At 39.1% G+C, this 24,855-nt stretch overlaps 1 protein-coding gene across 1 annotated transcript in view; it reads left to right on the forward strand.

The window, feature by feature from the left end:
- The window catches only part of LOC117915652 (nardilysin-like), a 60,478-nt gene that overhangs the window by 23,822 nt on the left and 11,801 nt on the right, over positions 1-24,855 (forward strand). The window contains exons 9-13 of the mRNA XM_034831275.1: positions 8,674-8,822; positions 13,977-14,133; positions 17,508-17,660; positions 19,142-19,521; positions 19,919-20,068. Of these exons, the coding sequence (XP_034687166.1) occupies positions 8,674-8,822; positions 13,977-14,133; positions 17,508-17,660; positions 19,142-19,521; positions 19,919-20,068 (989 nt within the window). The remainder of the gene's footprint in view (positions 1-8,673; positions 8,823-13,976; positions 14,134-17,507; positions 17,661-19,141; positions 19,522-19,918; positions 20,069-24,855) is intronic.

Here is a 24,855-nt window from a genome sequence, read left to right on the forward strand (position 1 = left end):
GACTTTTTAATGCATTTAAAGTTTATTTATTCATTATTAGCTTGCTATGGTTGATTTTTTTTCCTTCTTTTTTCTTTCCTTTTTTTTGTAAATAATGCCTTTGATATCACACAAGTTTTGATAGTCATCTTCTCCCTGATTTGTACAGCACCATAGCCACCTTTTGCTTGTTCCAATAAAGATTGTCCTAATTTTGCTTTCTTTTTGCATGAATCCCTTAAAATCTATTGGCAATGCAAAATTCTATTAGAAGTTGCATATGACATAAAGGGGTGCAATTCAAGTACACAAGTGTATGCGATGAGCACCAAAGGCAACAAAAAATGGAACAACACCTTAACCCATTCTTGAGCAGTCCATGGAATATGGAACCACAATTACTATTGGAAACGACATTAGATGATGGGTATGAAGGATTCACGAAGCAATTTTTCACAACTCATTTCTGAACTCTTCATTTTCTCAAAACATCTTGTATTTTGCTCTCTCCAAACAGTCTACATCAAGCAAAGAGTTACATCCTCCACAACCTCTTTCAATTTCTTCCTGACCACCATGCCTACTTAATAACTACTCTTTGACTGATTGGAAAGTATTCACAAAATCCCTAACAAAGAAAAACCCGAACTCCATAAACTGCAGGCACCCCACTGTGAATGAGTGTAATTAGCTGATTTCTCATCTGACTGAAAAAGGAAGCACCAATTAGCTAACAATTAACTCCTCTTTTTAAGTTAATCAAATGTAATTTTTTTTTTTTTTTGAGTTTTTTTCTTTTCTGCAAAACAACCTCTGAAGCAAAGAAACTGACTTTATATAATGCCATCAGAACCTAAATTTCCTTAGTAGCAAGAGCATCCTGCACGCTCAAACTCAAAAAACTATAGAATGAGTAGACTGAGAAATACCATTCTTTGTTTGCCTCATTTAACTTATCAGAGCATCCAACTTTCATGACCACTGAACACAACCAAAAAAATAATAAATAAAACTGACACCATCTTCAACTCCCTTTTCAAGAAGTTTCTCTGAAAACAAGGGAATATTCTGACCACCTTCTCCCTTCTAAAGATTAGACGCTTAAGAATTTTGATAAGACGCATTGCTAAAAGGAACTGGAAAAAAGTCCTTCAATCAATAATCCCTTCAAGGAACTGTGTATTTTCTTGTTTTTGTATTCTTGTAGTTTAGTTTTCTTTGGTGGGAGGTTTTCTCATCCTTCCCTTGTACTTCTTTTTTCTTTCATTATATCCCTTTGTTGTTTCCTATCAAAAAATAAAAAAATAAAAAATAATCCCTCCACCAAATGTCACTCTGACAACAATGCTCTAGCATGATTGAAAGGCTTCCCACCCTTAAACACCTACTTCGATTAGGGGTTACCAACATGGAGAAGAGGAGATTTAGTATTTGCATTCTGAAAGGCAAGGGGGAGAAGGGGGGGTGGGCTTCCATGGTGGAGTCCTTATAGAATATGGGATTTTGTTTTGATAAGAAGGAGAATAGACAAGAAGAGAGGGCCATGGGAGGTCGTATGTGGAAGTGGCAAAGGGACCAAGGAGTAGGGATATTACAAGGGTCAGAGTAGAGGTAAAGGGGGAGGAAATAAGTAAAAATCTGAGCAGATTGGAACATTGCTTGGTAGGAAATTGGAACCCTAGTTCAGCACGAGAAGAGGATTTGGAGAGATTAGGGTGGTTAGTGGCAAGTGCATGGGGATTGAAAGAAAAATTAGGTTTGGCAAGGCTGGGAAAGGGACGAGTTCTTCTGGAGTTTGAATTCGTGGAGGAAGCTAGAAATGTCCTCGCCTCTGGGAAGAGATCAGTGGGAGGGCTTCAGATGGGTTTGGAGAGATGGAGTCCAAAATCTGGGTGCTCAACAGAGAGAGAAGCTAGGAATGAAGCTTGGGTAAGGATTCTAGATCTCCTAATTTCGTTGTGGGTTCCGTCAATTTTGAGAAGAGTGGGGGAAGCGTGCGGTGGGTTTTTAGGTGTCGATCCTCAGACGGAAAGGATGGAGGAGCTTGAGTGGGTTAGGATTCTAGTAAAAACGAGTGGTGATGACCAGCCGAGTTCGCTGGAGATCGGGGTTGAGGAGGGGATCTACTCCTTGTCTCTATGGTGGGAGATCTCGCCGTCGCTGAGGAAGAAACCGGGGGACTGTCGAGTCTGGCTTGGGCGACAGGATGGGGAGGTTAGGGATGACGGTGTAACATGCGCTGGGCTGCGCGTGGGAGAAATGCTAGCTGATGGGCCAGAGGAGCTGCTTCGCTCAGATGATGTGACTAGGGGGCAGGTAAGAGGGGCGGGCAGTGAAGAGTTTGAACACCGGCCCATATCGGGCCGGTGACTCGCCTTTCTTCTGGATCTTCGGGTGCTGGGTTGACCCAGTCTGGTCTGGCTGAGGGTCTCGTGGGTTTGAAGTGGGCTGATGGGCCCCCACGCAGGGCCCTTTAGCTATTTTAAAGGGGGCTGCACTGTTGGTGTTGGGCCAGCGTTTGGGCCGTCTGAGGGGCAGGCCGCGGAAGGGTCCAAGATTTCGCCTTGTGCGCCTTCAGTCCTGCTTGGGGGCAGTCTTGGGCCTTCTCAGGCCCAACCCCACGACAGAGGACTCCCTTTGAAGTTTTGTTCCCCAGCCCACCTGGCTTGCTTTGGGTGTAACCTAGAGATGGAATTTTTAAAGTGCTGAGAGAAGGATGAAAGGAGGAAGCAGTAGCCGGAATCCCAAAGTTCAATGACAAACTGTGCATTAGTGGAAGAAGCCTCTATGGGTCTGATTTAAACTCTTGAGGTTTAAGGGTTTCGGGGCCTTTTTATTCTTCTTCTTTTTCTTTTGGTCAGACTCCGGAGGGGGAGTGTTAGGACCATTCTGGGGTGAGGATGGAGAATCTTCAGGAAGGTGGCAATTGCAAAAGGGTCCACAGTGAGTGGTAAGGGTTGTTGGGATTTGATTGAGGTTAATTGTGCTGCAAACGAGGCACACAACTTGGAGTGGAATTCGGCTCGGGCTGAGCCCCAAGAAATCAAAGGCGGGAAGGAGATTAATTGGGAGGAAAGCAGTCTGGCCAAATTTAGTAACTTTTTGGGATTTCCAACAAAAGGCCTGGAAAAGGAAATCTTGGGTTTTTTTTTATCAAGATCAAAAAAAGGTGGGAAAGGATACACAACAAAGGTAATTTGGTGAAATCGAAATTCGAAAGGGAGCTCAAGAGGCTGAAGAGTTCAATCAATTATGAGGGGGAAATTAAGAAGAACTGTCATCTTAAGGGCAGAGGGGGTCAACTAATGATCGGATAATGAATCTCAAATTACTGAGTTGGAATGTGAGGGGTGCGATTGACAGTTCTAAAAGGAAAATAATCAAGTCTTTGGTTAGAAGACAGAAGGTGGACTTGCTTTGTATCCAGGAGACAAAAATCCATTTAATGTCTAAAAGGGTGGTGAGAAGTTTAGGGGCGGGGAGATTCTTAGACTGGAGAGCTTTAATGCTTCTGGATCGGCAAGAGGTGTCTTGATTTGTTGAGACAAAAGATCTATGGAAATCTTGGATTGGGAGGAGGGCCAGTTCTCAATCTCCTGTAAATTCAGGAATGTTGAAAATGGGGTAGTCTAGGTGTTTATGGGAGTTTATGGTCCTTTCACCAAAGAGGAAAGGGAGAGCATGTGGGATGAATTTGGGGCAATTAGAGTAATTTGGGGAGAACCCTGGTGTGTAGGGGGTGATTTTAACATTATTCTATCCCAAGGGGAAAGGAGTAGACAAGGGAGGATTCCTCAGCTTTGAGGAGGTTTGCTCAGGTTATAGATGATCTCGAGCTTGTTGACCTCCCCCTGCAAGGAGGATCATATACTTGGAGTGGAGGTCTCTATAACTAATCCTACGCCAGGTTGGACAGATTCCTTGCGTCTCCCAGTTGGCTTGATCAGTTCAGCAATGTGATCCAGAAAAGACTGTCTCGGGCCATATCGGATCACTTTCCTATTCTAATTGAGGGGGGTGGCATAAGAAGAGATCCTTCACCATTTAGGTTCGAAAATATGTGGCTTAAAGTGGAAGGGTTTAAAGACCTCATACGGAGTTGGTGGCAGGGGATGTCGGTCAGAGGTAGGGCTAGCTATAAGTTGGCTACAAAGCTGAAGGTGATTAAATAGAATTTAAAAACCTGGAATAAGGATGTGTTTGCAGCTCTTCAGCAAGTGGAATATAGGGATTAGGTGGAAAGTGAGAAGAGGTTGATAGAGGAGAAAATCTCTAGTAAAAAATAAGCCAAAGAGGGTTATGCTAAGTGGCTAAACCTGGAGGAAATACACTGGAGACAGTTATCAAGGGAGTTATGGCTAAGGAAAGGGGATAGAAACACGGGTTACTTTCATCGTATGGCAACGGCACACCGAAAGAGGAACTCCATGGACAAAATAAAAATTATTGGGGTGTGGTTGTCAGAGGAGCAAGAAGTAAGGACAAGGATTGTAGACGCCTTTAAACAGTTGCTCACGAAAGACTCGAAGTGGAAGGCAGATATAGGAGGGCTAAACTTGAATCAGATCAATCAACAAGAAGCGGAAATTCTGGAGCTTCCCTTCTCTGAGGATGAAGTTCATTCGGCTCTAATGGACATGAATGGGGACAAGGCTCCAGGACTGGATGGCTTCATTGTGGCCTTTTGGCAATGCTGTTGGGAGTTCTTGAAAGAGGAGATTCTAGAGATGTTTAAGGAGTTTCATGAGCAAAACTCTTTCCTCAAGAGCCTTAATAACACGTTTCTGGTTCTTTTACCCAAAAAAGGAGAGGCGGAGGAACTGGGGGACTTCAGACCTATCAGTCTTTTAGGGGGGCTGTACAAATTATTGGCTAAGGTGCTGGCCAATAGGATTAAAAAAGTGATTGGAAAAGTGGTTTCCTCGGATCAGAATGCATTCGTCATGGGTAGGCAGATTCTGGATGCCTCCTTAATTGCAAATGAGGTGATTGATTCTTGGAAAAAAATGGGAGAGAAAGGCCTAATTTGCAAATTGGATATTGAGAAGGCGTATGACAACGTTAATTGGCATTTCTTGATGAGGGTTTTGCAAAAAATGGGGTTCGGGTCTAAGTTGACGGAATGGATGTGGAGTTGTATCTCAACTGCCAAGTTTTCAGTTCTAGTAAATGGAGTGCCTGTTGGGTTTTTCTCTAGCTCTGAGGGGCTACGGCAAGGTGATCCTCTATCCCCATACTTGTTCGTCATGGGAATGGAAGTGTTGAGTGGTCTTATTAGGAGGGCTGTGGAGGGGGGTTTTATTTCTGGGTGCAACATCAGGCGGGGTAGTGGGCTGGCTGCCAATGTTTCTCACCTTCTCTTTGCTGATGACACAATAGTATTTTGTGAGGCAAAGAAGGACCACTTGACTCATTTGAGCTGGATCTTATTTTGGTTTGAAGCTGCATCAGGGTTAAGGATTAATCTGGCTAAAAGTGAAATTATCCCAGTAGCGGAGGTGGAAGAGATTGTTGAGATGGCTGTGGAGCTTGGATGCAAGGTAGGCTAATTACCCTCAGTCTACTTGGGGCTGCCCTTAGGGGCGCCAAATAAGGCATCTTTCGTGTGGGATGGGGTGGAAAGAGGGTGAGGTGGAAACTTGCCCTTTGGAAACGACAGTATATCTCCAAAGGTGGAAGAATCACCCTCATAAAGAGTACGTTGGCTAGTATGCCTTTGTATCAACTATCCTTGTTCCGTATGCCTAAGATAGTGGCAAGAAGGCTAGAAAAGTTGCAAAGAGATTTCTTGTGGGAAGGGGGAAATATGGAAAGAAAAGCCCACTTAGTCAATTGGGAGATGGTGTGTGCGGGTAAGGAGAAGGGGGGGCTTGGCTTGAGGAAGCTAGTCCTCTTGAACAAAGCATTGCTTGGTAAATGGGTTTGGAGATTCGCTCTGGCCAAGGACGAGCTGTGGAAGCAAGTGCTCATGGTGAAATATGGGCAAGAGGACCTTGGTTGGAGGACTAAGAAGGCAAATGGGGGGTTTGGTGTAGGGTTTGGAAGGAAATTCTGAAGGAATCTGATTGGTGTTGGGATAATATGGCTTTCAATGTGGGAAAAGGCACCAGAATCAGATTCTGGACTGATCCTTGGTGTGGGGGTGTTGAGCTGTCCCTAAGATTCCCTCAACTCTATGCCGTGGCTGCCCATTGGAATGCCACAGTGGGAGAAATGTGGGACCAGAATTCTGGTTGAGGCTGGAATTTAAGGTTTTTCAGAGATTTCAACGATTGGGAGTTGGACTTGGTAGGTGAATTACTTCAAGCATTAAGGGGCCAAAGGGTTACCTTGGAGGAAAACTCGGTTTTTTGGAAGGGAGGAAAAAACGGGCAGTTTGGGGTTAAGAATGCGTACAGCTTGTTGATCAGCCCCATTGTCTCCGTTTTCCCCAAAAATGGCATTTGGGTGGATAGAGTCCCAACTAAACTAGCGTTCTTTGCGTGGGAAGCCGCTTGGGGGAAGGTTCTTACCCTTGATAGACTTCATAAGAGAGGGTGGCAGCTTCCTAACCGATGCTTTTTATGTGGTAGTGAAGAGGAAAATGTAAATCATTTGCTCATTCATTGTACAGTGGTCAGAGTGTTGTGGGAGATTGTTCTTGGTTTGTTCGGTGCCCAGTGGGTTTTTCTAGAAACTGTAAAGAAGGTTCTACTCAGTTGGAAGGGCTTTATTGTGGGTAAAAAGAGAAAAGAAACCTGGACATCCATTCCGTTATTTATTTTTTGGACGGTTAGGAAGGAAAGGAATAGACTAGCTTTGAAGGGGGGGGTTAGCTATTCAGAAACTTAAAAATTCTTTTGTTTGTAATGTGTGGGGCTGGGCAAAATTGTATAGTGGAGTGGAGACGCGCTCTCTTATAGGCTTCTTGGAGTGATTAGCCTCCAAGTAAGGGTTGGTTTGTTTTTTGTCTCTTTTTGGTTGTGAGGCCTTTGTCGCTCTGTATATTCCCTGTATGCTATGTGGCTTTTTTGCCTTGTGTTAATATATTCCGTGCTTACTTATCAAAAAAAAAGCACACCTACTTTTCTCATATGACTTAAATCCAAAAATTATCCCACTCCTTTTTAGACTTCCAAAGCCACTTTTGAGTAAAGCCTTGTTGAATTTGAAGCATAGTTGTTGAAGGTGCATGTGGGCTGAAGGCATGACGGCTCCCTTACTGTAACCCCTTTGCTTACTAGGGTGCACACCTTGTTGGAGAGGTGTGCCTTATCTATTTTATTTCCTTTGTAGACCTTAATTCTTGAAATTTTTCTATGAACTTTGAAATTTTACATTGCATTTGTTTTTTATTTGATGGTTTTTTTTTAAATGTTTGGAATCTTTATTTTTTTGCAGCTTGAATTGGAATTTTGCATCATATTTGATTATATGAGTATATGGTAAATGTTTGCTTGCTCAAATTTACACTATTTTATAAAATAGACATGCATCCTAGGTTGTGGTTCACTTTGCTTAAGTGTGTCCCTTAAGTTGTGATCTGCACCTAGGCTGTAGGAGACCTTTTTGCCCCTTAGGCGCATCTTACACCTTTCAGAACTATTATTTGAAGGGCTTTCTGATTCCTAGACTTCCTTTTCCTTTATCTAAGCAAACAGATGACCACGTCATAAGATGGGTCTCCATTCAGATTGTTACCACTGAATCTCTCTCTTTGCTTATGGGTAAACAAAGATGCAATTGAAAGTGCTTGATGATAGTGGGTGCTCCTTATGTACAAAGGAGGAAGTTTCTCTAAATCTTCTCATACCTAATATTTATCCATTGTACTTGAAGCAAATTGGAAGACTAGAAAGGGTGTTTTTGATTTGCATGAACCTTTTTCACTTAAAAAATATTGCCTTTTTTTTTTTTTTTGGTTATAAGCAAACAGAGCATTCCATTAAAAAAGTGCCAAGAAAAAGGGGCACACCCTATGTATACAGGTGTTTATGCAAAAAAACCAAACAAAGAAAGCCAACATGTATCTACAAAAAACAGCCACAAAACCCAATCCACTTGTAACTAAGACTATCTAAAAAGTCAAACATTGAGAAGTTTTCCCAATTCTAAAGAAACATTTGACTACTCCAAGAGGGCTCTAGTGAAGTTCTCCTTTAACCTTTGATCTAAGAGCCATTCACCCTTAAAGATTCGGCAGTTACACTCTTTCTACATGCACCAGAACAGACATAGGGGAACTATTCCCCAAATATAACATCTCTTCTTATCCAATCCCTTAGCCTTCCATTCGAGGAGTAGATTTTTCACTGTCTCTGGAAACACTCATTTCAGACCAAAGATATTGCTTCTTTCAACAAGCCAACCGATTGGTACCCTTTTCTATGAGCAAAAAATTATTAAATATAAACAGGGCCTACTCATGCACATGTGACGTATATGGAGAGGAAAGGCCATAGAATCTTAAAATATCTCTTCACTAATTTTTTAGGCCCATACATAATGGTACCTCCGAAATTGATTTTCTCCTGGCACATACTGTTACAAATTTCGTGCTTTGACTCTATTCTTTTAATTCTTTTTAGACTTCAGATTGGTCTAATCAATTTTTTCAGAAGATTTTCCTGCCCTGCTCAAATTGCATTAATTCATTTAGCTGATCATATGTTTCCAGTCTTTTTAAGCCTGAGCAGAAAATCACTATTTTTTCAGAGGGCAGAGGAAGCTTGCATTTCTTTCTAAAAGCTAGAGGATGGGTCACTTCTATATCTGCTGGTGTTGGGAATGAAGGAATGCAACAATCGTCTATAGCCTATATATTTAGCATGTCTATACACCTCACTGACTCTGGCTTGGAAAAGGTGGTGTATTTTTCATAGTTTTTGTACAGCTTCCTTTTTTTCTTGTACTCCTTGTCTTCTGTTTTGTAAGTTTATTTAATGTTCTGCTTCCTCTTCATCTTGAAAAATACGTTCAGTAATGGGATTGCTTTCCTTGAATAAATTATATGAGGATTCTTGGGGACCAAATGTACTTACTTTACATTTGGTGCCCATGCAAAATTGCCGGAAACACCATTTAGAAATCCTAGGTTCTGGGTCAATGCTTCTCTTCAGTAGATGAGTTTAAGTATCTAATCCATCAATTCTAAAATTGCAGGAGAAGTATGTAAAATGACTGAATGCTTGCTTCATCTGTTGTTATTGACTGCAATAGTGGTTTTTTTACTTGTTCTAGCATTTACCAGTATAGTACATTAGTACTGTATTTCTTTCCAGCAATCCTGGTTGAGACCAGTTTTTGTGACTCTACCAAACTTGTTGTGACTGTTGATTTATCCACATAAATTTATTTGGTTACAGGCTCAAAAAAAAATATTGTGGTAGGTTTTGCCAAAGCTATGGACTTGGTTCACTTGATGGTATTATTCCATTCCTTGACCAAAAAAGTAGCATCATTCAATTGAAAAATGCATACATAGTAAGGAAAAATGAAGATTAGATTTGATGTTTGTAGAGTTTAGAAGGTCTGACTTCTTTCTTCATTTTGCTTTCCTGCTTCTTCTCATACTTGATATTTCCTGCTTCATTTTGTACCTTTACTATTATTATTGTTACAATGGATCAGAAGGAGATCGGGGTCATCAGGAGTGTGTTAGATGTGGCTTAGAATCCTTTCGTGGAATGTAAGGGGAGTAAATGACAGAGACAAGAGAAAATTGATAAAGAATATGATTAAAACACAGAAGGTGGACTTAGTGTGTCTCTAAGAAACAAAAACTCAGGAGATGACTAATGGAATTGTAAGAAGCCTCAGGGTAAGAAGATATTTGGAGTGGGGGGCCTTAAATTCAAGGGGGGCGGCGGGGGGTTGGGGTTGTAGTTTCCTGTCGCTTTAAGAATTGTGAAGATGGATTCTGCTAGATTTTTTCAGGAGTGTATGGGCCCATTGTGAAAGTGGAGAGAGAATATTTTTTTAGTGAGCTGGGGGCCATTAGAGGTTTGTGGAATGAGCTGTGGTGTGTAGCAGGAGACTTCAACATGATAAGATTCCCTTCTAAGCAGAGTAGAGGAGGTCGTATGTCCCCGACGATGAGGAGATTCTCAGAGGTGGTTGAGGAGTTAGAGCTAAGGGACTTGCCTCTTCAAGGGGGGTTGTTCACGTGGAGTGGAGGTCTTAATAATCGGTTAAAGTCAAGAATTGATCGGTTCCTCATTTATGAGGATTGGGAAGTTCATTTTTAGGGGGCCATACAAGTTGTATTGGCTAGGCCAGTTTCTGATTACTCTCCGATTCTTCTTGATGGGGGAGGGATGAGGAGAGGGCCCACGCCCTTTAGATTTGAGAATATGTGGTTGAAGGATGAGGGGTTTAAAGAAGTGTTGAGAAAGTGGTGGGAGGGGATTCAAGTTAGTGGGTTAGCGAGCTACATTCTGACTGAAAAATTGAAGGCTTTAAAACCGATTTTGAGAAGTTGGAATAAAGACGTTTTTGGTCAGATTGAGTCTAAGAAGCAAGATGCGTGGAATTTAATGGATTATTGGGATAAGGAAGAGAGGTTCGCTCTTTGTCGTTGGAAGAAGAGGAGGCTAGGAAGGAGGCAAGAGAGATGTATAAGAAATGGGTTCTTTTAGAAGAAGTGTCATGGAGGCAGAAGTCTAGGGAAATTTGGCTGAAGGAGGGGGATAGAAACACTATGTTTTTTCATCAGATAACTAATGCTCATAGAAGAAAGAATCAGCTGACCAGAGTAAAAGTGAATGGGAGGTGGTTGACTGAGGAAAGTGAAATCAAAGAGGAGGTGAGTAGAGCTTTCCAAGGTATGTTGGTTGATCCTGGTGATTGGAAGCCCGGTATAGATGGTTTAAATTTTGAGAGGCTGGAAGAGGTTGATGTGGAAGGGTTGGAGAAGCCTTTCTCGGAGGAGGAGGTTTTTGGAGCACTGTCAGGCTATTGCGAAGAGAAAGCGCCAGGCCCTAACAGTTTCTCAATGGCATTTTAGCAGTTTTCTTGGGATTTTGTGAAGGAGGAGGTTATGAATTTTTTCAGACAGTTCCATGAGGCTGGGAGATTGTTAGAAGTCTGAATGCAACCTTTTTAGTGTTGATTCCTAAGAAAGGGGGGGGGGGGGGGGGGGGGGTGGCGTGGGTGAGGACTTGAAGGATTTTATGCCAATTAGCTTGTGGAAGGGTTGTACAAGTGGTTAGCTAAGGTGTTGGCTAACAATATGAAAGGAATGTTAGCCAAGTTGATCTTAACGTCTCAAAACGCTTTTGTGGAGGGGCAGCAGATTATGGATGCAGTGCTAATCGCTAATGAGGCAATAGATTCCATTTTGAAAAGTAATAGAGGGGCAATTCTTTGCAAATTAGACATTGAGAAAGCCTATGATGACGTGGACTGGTCATTTCTTTTAGCGGTATCGGAAAAAATGAGGTTTGGGGAAGGGTGGTGTAGTTGGATAAAGTAGTGTTTATCCATTGTTAGATTTTCAGTCTTGGTGAATGGAAGCCCTACTGGTTTTTTCCAGAGCTCAAGGGGTTTAAGGCAAGGAGACCCTTTCTCGCCTTATTTATTCGTAGTAGTCATGGGGGCTTTTAGTTGTTTGTTGAAAAGAGCAGTTGCTGGAGGTTATTTGACACCGTGTTCGGTTCGGGGAAGAAGGGGTCCAGATCTCCCATTTATTGTTTGCTGATGACACACTGATTTTAGGCTAAAGAGGAGCAGTTGACATATTTGTACTGGCTGTTAATGTGGTTTGAGGCAATGTCAGGGTTAAGAGTGAATTTGGAAAAAAGTGAATTGATTCCAATTGGTAGAGTTGAGAATGTGGAAGAGTTGGCTGATAAGTTCAGTTATAAAGTGGGAAATTTGCCCTCCACCTACCTAGGAATGCCTTTGGGTGCTCCTTTTAAATCTGTTGGTGCATGGGATGGAATAGAAGAAAGAATCCGAAAGAGATTGGCTATGTGGAAGCGGAAGTATATCTCAAAAGGGGGGAGGATTACCTTAATTCGAAGTACCTTGTCCAATTTACCAATCTATTTTATGTCTCTTTTCCAGCTACCAAGGGTGGTCAGGATGAGACTAGAACAGATTCAGAGGGACTTTCTATGTGGTGGTGGGGCTCTTGAGCAAAAACCGCACTTAGTAAGGTGGCCGATTGTGTGTGTAGACAAAAGTAAAGGAGAGTTGGGGGTTAAGAGTCTTGGTTCTTTCAATAGGGCTCTCCTTGGCAAGTGGGTTTGGTGTTTTGCAAACGAAAAAAAGGTCCTTTGGAACCAAGTGATTAGAAGGAAATATGGGGAGGAAAAAGGGGTGTGGAGATCTTGTGAGGCTAGGGAGGCCTATGGAGTTGGGATATGGAAAGCTATAAGTAAGATGGGACAGCTAGTAACCCCTCTTTTTGGTTTTGTGGTGGGGGATGGGAAGAATGTGAGTTTTTGGAAAGATAAGTGGTGTGGAACCACCCCTTTTTGTGAGGCTTTCCCTTCATTATTTGCTCTAGCAACTTCAAAAGAGGTTTGGGTAAATGAAGTTTGGACAACCGAGAGGGAAAGGGGGGGAAATTGGACTCCTCGTTTCAATAGGCCTTTTAATGATTGGGAGATGGAAGAAGTGGGAAGACTGCTTTGTTGCTTGGATGGGAAGATGGTTAGGGTGGATGAGGAGGATAGGGTGAGGTGGATGGATTCAAAGGGTGGGGCTTTTTAGGTAAAATCGTTGTATAGGGCTTTGCAGCCGGTGTCTATTGCTTCCCTTCGAAGATTATTTGGAATTCTTATGTGCAGCCCAAGATAAGCTTCTTCACGTGGGAGGCTTCTTGGGGAAAAGTTCTAACCTTGGACCGTTTACAAAAGAGGGGTTGGGCTTTGGCAAATAGGTGCTTTCTGTGCCAAACGTGTGGGGAGTTGATTGACCACCTCCTCCTTCATTGTGAAAGAACAAGGGAAGTGTGGACGTTGTTCCTCTCTTTCTTTGGAGTTTCTTGGGTCTTTCCTTATTCGGTAAAGGAAACCTTTTTAGGATGGAGGGGCTCTTTTGTGGGCAAGAAGAGGAAGGTGGCGTGGCAGCTGGGACCGTTATGCTTGTTTTGGGTCATTTGGAAGGCTATGAATACAATTGCTTTTGAGGACGGTGTGCTGTCCATTCAAAAGTTGAAAGTTTCTTTTGTGTATTTACTTTGGTCGGAAACCAAATTGTGGATAAAAAATGGTCCTTCGACCTTAATAGATTTTATAGATTGGGTGTGTTTGTGACAAGGGAGAAGGTTTTTTTTGTGTTTTCCTTGTTGTTTGGGTCCTTTTGTATGGGGGTGAGTTTGTCTATACTGTAATTCTGTGAGTCACTTCTTTAGCGCTTCTTTGCTATACAATTTTCTGCTTATTGATAAATAAAAAAAATTTATTATTAATATAACATATTTTTCGTTTCTGATAAAAAAAGAAATGTTCTCATTGAAGTCTTTTTCTTCTCTCTTTTTTGATAACTAGGGAGACCCTCATCAATCCTCACTTGGTGCAAGGACTTTAGATAAGCCCCACATACATGCCATTACCTGCAAACTACACCAGCTGAAATAAAAGAGGAGAACTTTTAAGTCAAATATTCCACACCCATCTGATCATGTTGACTCTTGTCTCACTAAATCTCTTCCTGGTTAACATTTAGTTCGGTTGGCCTTGAAGTATTGCTTTTTCCATTACCAGTGTAAACATGTCAGATATGAAATAGAGTGCTTGTGGATCTATATGGATTCTTTCTATGGAAGTAAATGAAAGTACATCTCTTTTGTGGCCTAGTGTTGGTTTTCCAAATGCCACCAATCTAGGGTGTAATGCAAGTAATTGGTGGTTATTTTATAGGCCACTGCCTATGTCTTGCTTTGGCTACTCTAATTATATTGTATATTTAATATGTGTGCTTTTTTAATCTATTTCATTCTGGATATCTTTCCCTTCTCAAGTTTATTTCATTGATGTTTCTCCCTATACGATGACAAACTGATTTGGCAGATCTTTGAGATCATTGGCTTTGTTTATCAATATTTTAAGTTATTGCGTCAAGTTTCTCCCCAAGAATGGATCTTTAAGGAACTTCAGAATATCGGAAATATGGAATTTAGATTTGCAGAGGAGCAGCCTCAGGATGATTATGCTGCTGAGCTTTCAGGTTATGTTTCGCTTCTTGCATCTGATTGTTTATTTCGTGTGAATAATTTGAGACCTTATGTTTAAGGTGTTAATAATTTTTTAGATGTCATTATTTCTTTTATGTTGGCATAGTTTCTGTTTGCATGAAAATTAGACCACCATTGATTCTTTGTTGGCTGACATTTATTTATTTATATATTTTTGTTTACCATTGGCTCTTCTCAGGACTCCTATGTCCTTCTATAGCTTCTATAACTTTTATTCATTTTCCAGTTGCCAAAGGAGGGCATACCTCAATGTGTTGTATTGAGCCTGATATGCTCTATTTGAAAGCTTCAGTCATATGACTGTTTCAGAAAATCTTGCAGTTTGCAGTTTGCTTAGCTGTACAGAATATGCTTAAGGTAGTTATATAATTAAAGCGTTTATAGAAGTTTCAAAAATGAAATATATGTAGCTTGCCTAACCAATTTTGATACTTTTTTTTTTTAATATATAAAAAACAAAAGATATATTTATTATGAAAAAGTACAAGAGAAGGATGAGAGGTTGTCCTCACAATATATATATAATACTGACCAAAGTATTATATACACAAAGGCATAGGCTGCTTAAGGATACACAAACTTCTCAAAACTGGACTCAACTCCTAAAAGTTATCCTCCCCCTTTGAATTACAAATTGAAAGCCAACTAAGTTGAATAACATTGAGGCCATGTTTGGTACATGGGAATAAGGAATCGGAATGAAAATTTTCTTTTCATTCCTATTTCTCCTTTAATAGGAATGGATTTGATGATTCTAATTTTTGTGTTTGGATGTATATAGAAATGCAAAGTTGGAATGATTATTTATTTCCATTTCAATGTTAAATAATAATGGGAACGGAATGAAAAAAAGAAATAAATTGACCATAATATCCATACATATAGTTTAAAATAATTTTTATTTTAAAAAAAATCTCAGTTTAAAGTAATTTTTATTTTCATTCAAAAAAATATCTTTGAGAGTTCTTTTTGCTAAATAATAAAAAATTATTTGGGCTTGTGATTTGAAAACAAAATTGTTTTTAAAAATTAATACCATCGTTTTGTTGTTGTTCTTGAGAAACGTTTTTTAAAAACAAAGTAATAAGTTTAATCAATTTTAAAAATAATATTAGAAATTATTAATTTTAAATTATTATTATTTATTTTTAACAAAATAAATCAATTATGCTTTTATAAAATGTTAATATTCATATGTTTATAATATTTATTAAAATTAATTTATGACTTTATTATAATATTACTATTCATATTTTATTAAAAACTGTTAATTTTTTAATTTATTTGTAGTTGATTTTTTTCATTTTTGAAAAGTGTTTTTAAAAATAACTTGTACTAAGGAATTAAAATACTTCCTAGAAATGAATTGTCAATTCCTTGGAATCATTCTTGATTCCATTTCCATTTCCATCGTCACTTTAGTTCAAGGAGGAAAATATCACAATATGTCGGCGATATATCGCTGATATATCGTGTATCGGAGGGTATCGATACGATATTTCTCCAAGAAATATCGGTCTGACAAAATTTCGGGAGAAATCCCAAAAAATCGACAATATCTCGCGATATATCGACAATTTTGGCGATAAATCGCCGATTTTTCCCGATATATCACATGGTCAATGCGGGTCAACGGCGGTCAAACGCGCTACAGTGAAGTCAATGCGCTACAGTGCTGCTACAGTGCCTGAAAAAAATCCTTTTGTTGCTGAGGGGATTTGAACCTCAAACCAAAAGGTTTGAGGTTCAACCCACTTACCATCCGGGCAAACTTACCCTTGTTATATAATATGCACTAAATATATATATAGTTAAACTCATTGTATAAAGAAAGTATTAAAATAATATTTTAAAGAGCAAATTAATTATAATTATTTTATAATTAAATGCAAAATTTTCTTTTAATTGATTACCAAAAATATAAAAATTATATAATTTTCTTCATAATGTTTTTAATATCATTAATAATTAATTAAATATTAAAAAATTATACATATATCATAATTTATTTTATATTGTTTAATACAATTGAATTAAATGGATCATAATTTTAATATTAATATATATTTTAAAATTAGACATATTACAATCAAATATCATAATATTAGATGTAATTTAATAATAAATGTACACTTATAAAATTCATATTTTTATCAATGCATACGATATTATTATCAAATATGATAAATCATATTATACATATATCAAATTATTTAATAAAACAACTTAAAAATATCATTATACTTCTAATTACATTTTTATGAAGTTTTTCTTATATTTTTATAAATTTTGATCAATTTTAGGTTTATCGATATTTTTTTTTCAAAATATCCGTCGATATATCTGTAAAATCAAAGTACCGATATATCCATGATTACCAATATTTTCATCCTTGCTTTAGTTATCCAAACATGGGAGTGGATGAGAAAAGGAATGAGATGCCCATTCCCATCCTCATTCCCACGTACCAAGCATAGCCTGAGTGGAACGCCTGTCTCTTCTGTTCTTAACTTTTACTCAAAGATCCGAATATTTCTTTCTCACCAAACAATCTCATGCTTAGTGAGGCAAGTGAGTTGCCAAAGGGTCTTGCCTCAGATGAAACTCTCCCAACCTCTAAATGAGATAATCAACATACCATGTATACTCTTGGGCGGAATCATACAAATTTTGAAAAACATAACATATATGCATTGCCCTAATGTTCTTGAGGTTCCTATGTCAACTGAGTAGTTTTGCTCCATTATCACACAGTGCACAGAAGGCATAACATATATTTAGCTTGCCTAACTAATTTCGTATGAATTTTCAAAAACATATAATGTTCTTGAGGTTCCTAGGTTGATTAAATAGCTCTGGTCGCCATGCACTTCCTTAGATCTATTAAATTGTATACTATACTACATGGGAGTATATTGTATTGGGTCTTTGGCTGGTTTTTCCTATGATGTCAGGCAATCTTCTAAGTCATGATATATGTGAATACTTCACAGTTTAGCATAAAGGAAGACACTGTTTTCTTTCATTAATTGTATTGAATAATTTGAAAATCATTCTCATCATTCTTCTAAGTCATTATGTGTGTGAATAATTCAAGAATGCTGAATTAAGAAAATAAATTCAGGGAATATTATGCCAATATTTTAAATTATTTGGGCAAGTGATCAACAGGGAATTTTATACAGTGATGGTTTGAAGTGATTTCATTTCATTTATTTTCATTATTCTTCTTTTTTGAGGATGGAGTATTGTCTTTCTTACTACCACAACTGCTCACTATTACTAGTACTAATAATAAAACAAATAGCTATTTCAGCTTAGTCACTGATGATATTCTTTATTGCAGAGAATTTGTTTGTTTATCCTAAGGAACATGTTATTTATGGGGATTATGCATTCAAAGAATGGGATGAGGAAAAGATAAAAAATCTTCTGTGTTTTTTCACACCAGAAAACATGAGGATTGATGTTCTATCAAAGTCATTTCCTGAATCACAAGGTAACTTTCTATATCCCCTCACCAACCATTACTATGTCCTATCATGGTATTTTCACTACGTTTTTCTTTTTTTCCTTTTTACATGGGAAATGTAAGTGTTTCTTAGAAGTGACTTGGAGTCATAGGTTCTTTTTTTTTTTTTTTTTCTGTTACAAATAATAAAAATGTCCAGATGTTACCTTAAAGTGGGATATTATGGACAACTTTTCATAAAGGTGGGGGCTGCATCAGGCTTGATACAAAACTATATTTTCATTTCAGGATTTTTTTTTTATGATACAAAACTACATTATATGTTCAAATTCAAGACACATGTTTTGCCAATCACAATGCTGATGCTTAAAATGTAATATGTTGCTCTCGATATTAAAAATTGAAAAAAGTATGAAAACTATCATTAGACATGGAGATTTGTACTGATTTACTAAACAATTTAGAGTTATTACAGTATAGGGTGCAGAAAGCACACGAGCGTGCATCTAATATAGTATGTAATGAAGTGGTTTGTTTGAGTACTTTCTCACTTTTAATTTATTAGCAACCTTTTTTTTTGTTTTAACAGTAACTCATATAAGTTATGGGTACTAACCATAAATGATTGGCCTTTGTTTCATTTTTGTTTATTTAAACCAGTATTAGAAGAGTTCATTTTACCAGTAGTTTGTTAACTAAAACTAGACTATATAGACAGTAACTTATTATAATAATCTATTTTAAGATTAGCTTTTAAATTTTTATTTTTATTTTTATAAATAAGATTAGCTTTTAAAAATTTATATCTTGAAGATTCTATTTTTAAACTAGTTGACTGGTTTAGAACTATCTCTGCAGGCTTGCCAATTTATTAGGATTATTCAATTTTCCTTTTATGTTTAACCAGAAACAAAAACCTCCTGCCTACTTTAGATGGCAATCAGTCTAGTCTAGAAGATTCTCTCCCCACAGTGAGTTTATCTTCTCACTTTGAATGAAAGGACAGAGCTTATAGTTTCTCATCCCAAAAACAAGGTAGTAGAATGCCTAGAATCTTTCTCAGTTCAATATCATACACAGAGGACTTCTTGGAAGTAATCTTAGTGAAAAAAAGGTGCAGAAACTGTCTTACAGATTGAAAATTTTGGCTTGGCTCAGTTACGTCTCATTTTATTACCTGCTTTTGGAATGGAACTATATTTCAGCTTTTGATGGGTTTACCCTGATTGTGGGGTTTTTTGGTCCTAGACACATTTGAGTTTTATGGAACATGGTCATGGTTTCTCTGTTAGTCACCATTCTTCTGCCACTCTTACATTTTTTCAGATTCATTAATTCCTCTAAATTTAAATATATATATATATATATACACACACACTAGTAGCTTCTACCAAAATGCCACACATGCACACGAGTATGTCGTATTGACCGATTGATGCTGCAAGGTATATTTCAATAAATTTATTGATCTGCTTAACCATGCTTCCATTTCTTTCTTCCTGTTCCAGATTTCCAATATGAGCCATGGTTTGGATCCAAATATACCGAGGAAGATATTTCTCCATCTTTGATGGCACTGTGGAGGGATCCTCCTGAAATTGATGTTTCTTTACATCTGCCCTTGAAGAATGAGTTCATTCCATGTGATTTTTCCATCCATGCTAACAACATGCATAATGATCTTGCAAATGAATCTTTGCCAAGATGTATACTTGATACTCAGTTAATGAAGCTTTGGTACAAGCTTGATAATACTTTCAAACTTCCTCGTGCAAATACATATTTCCGTATAACTTTGAAGGAGGCATATGATAACGTGAAGAACTGTGTTTTGACTGAATTATTTATGCACCTTCTCAAAGATGAGCTGAATGAGATTATATATCAGGTCAATTGCTTATCAATCTGTTGTTGAATATGTTAAATCGGTAATGTGCTTAACCGTGGGTTTTTTTTTTTTTTTCCTGTAATTTCCATATTTTACAAGGTTGGGTGAAACTACTTCTAAAACAAATTCTCCATTGTTTCATATCTTTCAAATTTCACTATTTATCAATCTTAGAAAGCTAGCATTTACCACTGAGGAATCTACTTACATCTTTGTATCTCAGTTTTGACCATTATTCAATCTAACCTACTCCTGGCACAAATGGTGCCACTTGCTAGAGTTTTTCTACTGCCCTGTGCCATGAATGGCCATACTTGATATGTTTGTTATAATTAGCAGGCATTCATATTGTATTTTAGTTCTGTAGTTGACAGGAGCCTTCACTCTTTATCTGCAGGCCAGTGTAGCCAAATTAGAAACTTCCATAGCTCTGTTTAGCGACAAGCTGGAGCTAAAGGTCTATGGTTTTAATGATAAGCTTCCAGTTCTCTTGTCTAGAATTTTGGCAATAGCCAAATCATTTTTGCCAACTGAAGATCGTTTTAAGGTATTTATGTGGTAACTTTTGTATCTTCTGCATCCTTTTTCTTTCTTTGCCATCTTTTGCTTTTTATGTTTTATTATTGTTGAAAGAGAGAGAGAGAAAACCTTAATTCTCATTCATATTGTTAACTTCTTACAATAGAGAAATATATATACAAGGCTAGGTTAAACTAACTACCATATATGTGACCTATATTAAGAAAGGAAAGAAAGATTGTACACTATAAATACATTATATTCAACACTCCCCCTCAAGCTGGAGCATATATGTCATATGCACCAAGCTTGTTACAAATGTATTTAATCCTAGGACCTCTGTGAGATTTAGTAAAGATGTCTACTAGTTGATCATTTGAATTAACAAAACTTGTAGCAACACACCCTGATGCGATCTTCTCTCTAATGAAGTGACAGTCAACTTCAATATGCTTGGTCCTTTCATGAAAGATTAGATTGGATGCAATATGTAATGCGGTCTGATTGTCATAAACTAACTTTATCTATTCATCTTTTCCAAATCTCAATTCCTGAAGGAGTTGCCTCAACCATATGAGTTCACATGTTGCCAAAGTCATAGCTCGGTACTCAGCTTCGGCGCTTGATCTAGCCACTACATCTTGTTTTTTACTCTTCTAGGATATTAAGTTACCTCCAATAAAAACACAATACCCTGAGGTGAAACGCCTATCTAAGCGTGAACCAGCCCAATTTGCATCTGTGTAACCAACAATTTGGATATGACCCCTGTCTTCATACAACATACCTTGGCTTGGTGTTCCTTTAATATATCGAAGAATGCGGATCACAGCATCCCAATGGTTGTTATATGGTGACTGTAGAAATTGACTAACCACACTCACAGGAAAAGAGATGTCTGGCCGAGTGATGGTGAAGTAGTTCAGTTTACCTACAAGTCATCGATATCTCCCAGGATCTCTTAGAGGCTCCCCCTGTCCTGGTACAAGTTTAACATTTGGATCCATAAGAGTGTCAACAGGTTTACATTCTAACATACATGTTTCTTCCAAGATGTCTAAGGCATACTTCATTTGTGACATAACCACACCTGAACTGGATTGAGCTATTTCAAGTCCCAGAAAGTACTTGAGTTTGCCCAAGTCTTTGGTTTGAAAGTGGTTGAAAAGGTGTTGCTTTAGTCTTTGGATACCCTCCTGATCACTGCCTGTAATGACAATGTCATTCACATAAACTACCAAATAGATGCACTGGCTCAAAGAGTTATGATGATAGAAAACTGAATGATCTGCTTCACTCCGAAGCATTCCAAACTCTTGAACAACTGAACTAAAACGCCCAAACCATGCCCGAGGAGACTATTTCAAGCCATATAGAGAGCGGCGTAACTTGCACACTAAATCGGACTCCCCCTAAGCAACAAAACCAGGTGGTTGCTCCATATACACTTCCTCGAGAAGTTCACCATGAAGGAAAGCATTCTTAATATCCAATTGATAAAGAGGCCAATGACACATAGCTGCCATGGAGAGAAATAAGCGAACAGAAGCAATCTTGGCAACAGGAGAGAAGGTGTCACCATAGTCACAACCACAAATCTGAGTATAACCTTTAGCAACCAAGCGGGCCTTAAGGCGATCAACCTGACCATCAGGACTAACTTTAACAGTGTAGACCCAATGACATCCAACTGTAGATTTACCAGGAGGTAAAGAAACAAGATCCCATGTGCCATTGGAGTGCAGAGCAGCCATTTCATCAACCATTGCCTGTCGCCACCTAGGATGAGAAAGTGTCTCACTAGTACTCTTAGGAAGAGAAACAGAGGATAAAGTAGAGACAAAGGCAGAATAAGATGAAGATAATCGATGGTAGCTCAAAAAATTATAAATAGGATGAGGATTACGAGTAGATCGATTACCTTTTCGAAAAGCAATAGGCAAATGGTCAGTAGATGACAGGGTCGGGGTAGGAGAAATCGGTGGGACAGGAGGTGAGTCATCAAGTACCTCAACTGAAAAGAGAGGAGGAGCAACAACACGATGTTGACGATGATAAACCTAAAGAGAACGAGAGAGCGCATCTGAAAGGGGGGATATATAGGGAAGTGGCAATACTTCAGAAATGGGAAGAGATTCAAAGGATGAGAAGAATGGAGAGTCTTCAAAAAATGTGACATCAACAGAGAGAAAATAACGATGAGTGTCAGGGGAATAACAACGATAGCCCTTCTGAAGTCGAGAGTATCCCAAGAAGATGCATTTCGTAGCCTTGGCGGAGAGCTTGTCCTGTCCAAGTGTGAGAGTATGAACAAAACAAGTACAACCACAGACACGAGGAGGAAGGAAATAAAGAGGTTGGGTAGGAAAAAGGAGGGAATGAGGGATTTGGTCATGTAATATAGACGAAGGCATACGATTAATCAAGTAACAGGCTGAAAGAACAGCATTCCCACAAAAAACGAAAAGGAACATGACTATGGAGAAGGAGGGTACCAACTGTCTCAACAAGATGTCAATTTTTACGTTCAACAACCCCATTTTGTTGAGGAGTATGAGCACAAGATGATTGATGGAGGATCCCATGTTGGGACATAAAAGAAGTAAAGGGTGTAGAAAAATATTCCCGAGCATTGTCACTGCGTAACACTCGAATGGAAACATTGAATTGTGCTTGGATTTCAGCATAAAATTTCTAGAAAATAGAGAATAACTCAGCTCGATTTTTCATTAAAAATAACCAAGTACATCTTGAATAGTCATCAATGAAAGTGACAAAATACTAAAATCCTAAAGTAGACACGGTCCAACACGAACCCCAAACATCAGTGTGGACAAGTTCAAAAGGAGACTTTGCCCGATTATTCAAACGCTTTGAGAACGAGACACGAGTATGTTTCCCAAGCTGACACGACTCACACGCAAGCGACGACAAAGTGGAAAAACGAGGAATCATCTTCTGGAGCTTGGAGAGACTAGAATGACCCAGACGACTGTGAATGAGAAGAAGAGCATCGGTGGAAATACAAGCTGCAGAAGATGAAAGTGATGTGAGGTGATAGAGGCCTTGAGACTCACGCCCTATGCCAATCGTCTTCCCCGTACTCCAGTCCTGCAAGATCACAGATTTATCAAAAAAAAGTGATGGAACAGTTAAGAGTACGAGTTATTTTGCTTATGGAAATAAGATTAAAAGGACATTTAGGGGCATAAAGGACAGAATGGAGAGGATGAGCCAAACCAATACCTTTAGCCATAGTTTGGGAACCATTAGCTAAAGTAACGGTAGGTAAGGCAGAGGTAGTAGTAATAGAGGAGAAAAGGTGTTTATTACCAGAGATATGATCAGATGCTCCAGAATCTAGAATCCACGGGCCAAGAGAAGAAAACTGAGTAAAGCAAACAGAGACATTACCGGTCTTGGCAATAGAAGCTGATGTGGCTGCCTGATATCGGAGATAAGCATCATAATCACTACCAATAAGGGTGATACTTTGAGATGTGGAGCTCGCAGCGGAATCAGGTCGAGATAGCAGAGGATCAGATGACTGAGCAATGTGGGCAGTGCGAGGAGGCCATCCATGTAACTGATAGCAACGATCTCGAGTGTGACCAAGCTTATTACAATAGGTGCACTGAGGACGTTGTCCTTGACCCCGATTGCCACTACGTCCTCCTCGAGAGTTAGTTTGAGAGGCTAACACAGATGAATCTGAAGGACCATCAGTCGACAAGGTCTGAGTAGAGGAGAGGCGTAAGAGACGAGCGAACACATCATCCAATGATGATACTGATGGACTAGCAAGAATCTGATCTCGGACAGGCTCAAGATCTGGACGGAGGCCAATGAGGGCTAACACCATAAAGAACTTGTCAGTCTGTATTTGTTGAGCTTCAGTACTATTAGTGAAGGGCATCAAAGTTAAGAACTCCTCCTTAAGAGACGCAATCCGACCAATAAAAGTAGACAGATCCATGTCCTACTGTCTCACATGAACAATATCATAAACCACCTTATAAAATTGTTGAATATCATTCGTGTATAATCCTTTAGCCTGAGTCCAAAATTTAAAGCAGGTTTTGTAGGCACAAAGATGATGTAAAATTTTGGGATCAACAGATTGCCATAATGCGCTGCATAATTGTGCATCAATTTTCTTCCATTGCACTTTGTCAACATCAGGTATAGCATCCTCAGGTGTAACAAGATGACCCTCATAACCTTCTCCCATAAACCAGAGTTCCACGAACACTGACCAGGAGAGATAATTCTCATTACCAATCAATTTTTCCGATGTGATAGGAGATCCAGAGATGACGGATGTAAAAATAGGATTTTTAGTCGCCATATCCACTTCACCTGAGATTGAATCACGTTTGGATCGAAGAGAGCCCTAAAGGGAGGTTGGATCACAGCTGTGGAAGAAGAACCTGGTATGTCGGGACCCAAACAAAGGAGAAAAGTGACTGGAAATGAAGAAGAGGCCTTCCCAAGGCACACACAAGTCTCGGCCAAGGAAGGGAGCTGTCGTCGAAGGCCGGAGGAGGCTGAAAGAAGACCCGCGGAGGCTGAAATGCCAAAAAAATGGAGAAGCAGGGTTTAGAGAGGACTAACGGAGGCTTCGAAGTGCAAGACGACATCGGACGAGCCTGCTGGTAGAAGCTCAGCACCAGAAAGTGGGCCACGCACCCTCACGCGCTAGTGCATGGGATTCAGGCCGTCGGAGAAAAATGGCGCATGGGAGGCGCGTGGATCGGTTTTTGGCTCCGGTGCTTTGAGAAAAGTTGCCGGAAAAGTAACTGGAAAATATCGCCG

The sequence above is a fragment of the Vitis riparia genome, chromosome 6 (assembly GCF_004353265.1).
Source record: "Vitis riparia cultivar Riparia Gloire de Montpellier isolate 1030 chromosome 6, EGFV_Vit.rip_1.0, whole genome shotgun sequence".
Taxonomy (NCBI): Eukaryota; Viridiplantae; Streptophyta; class Magnoliopsida; order Vitales; family Vitaceae; genus Vitis; species Vitis riparia.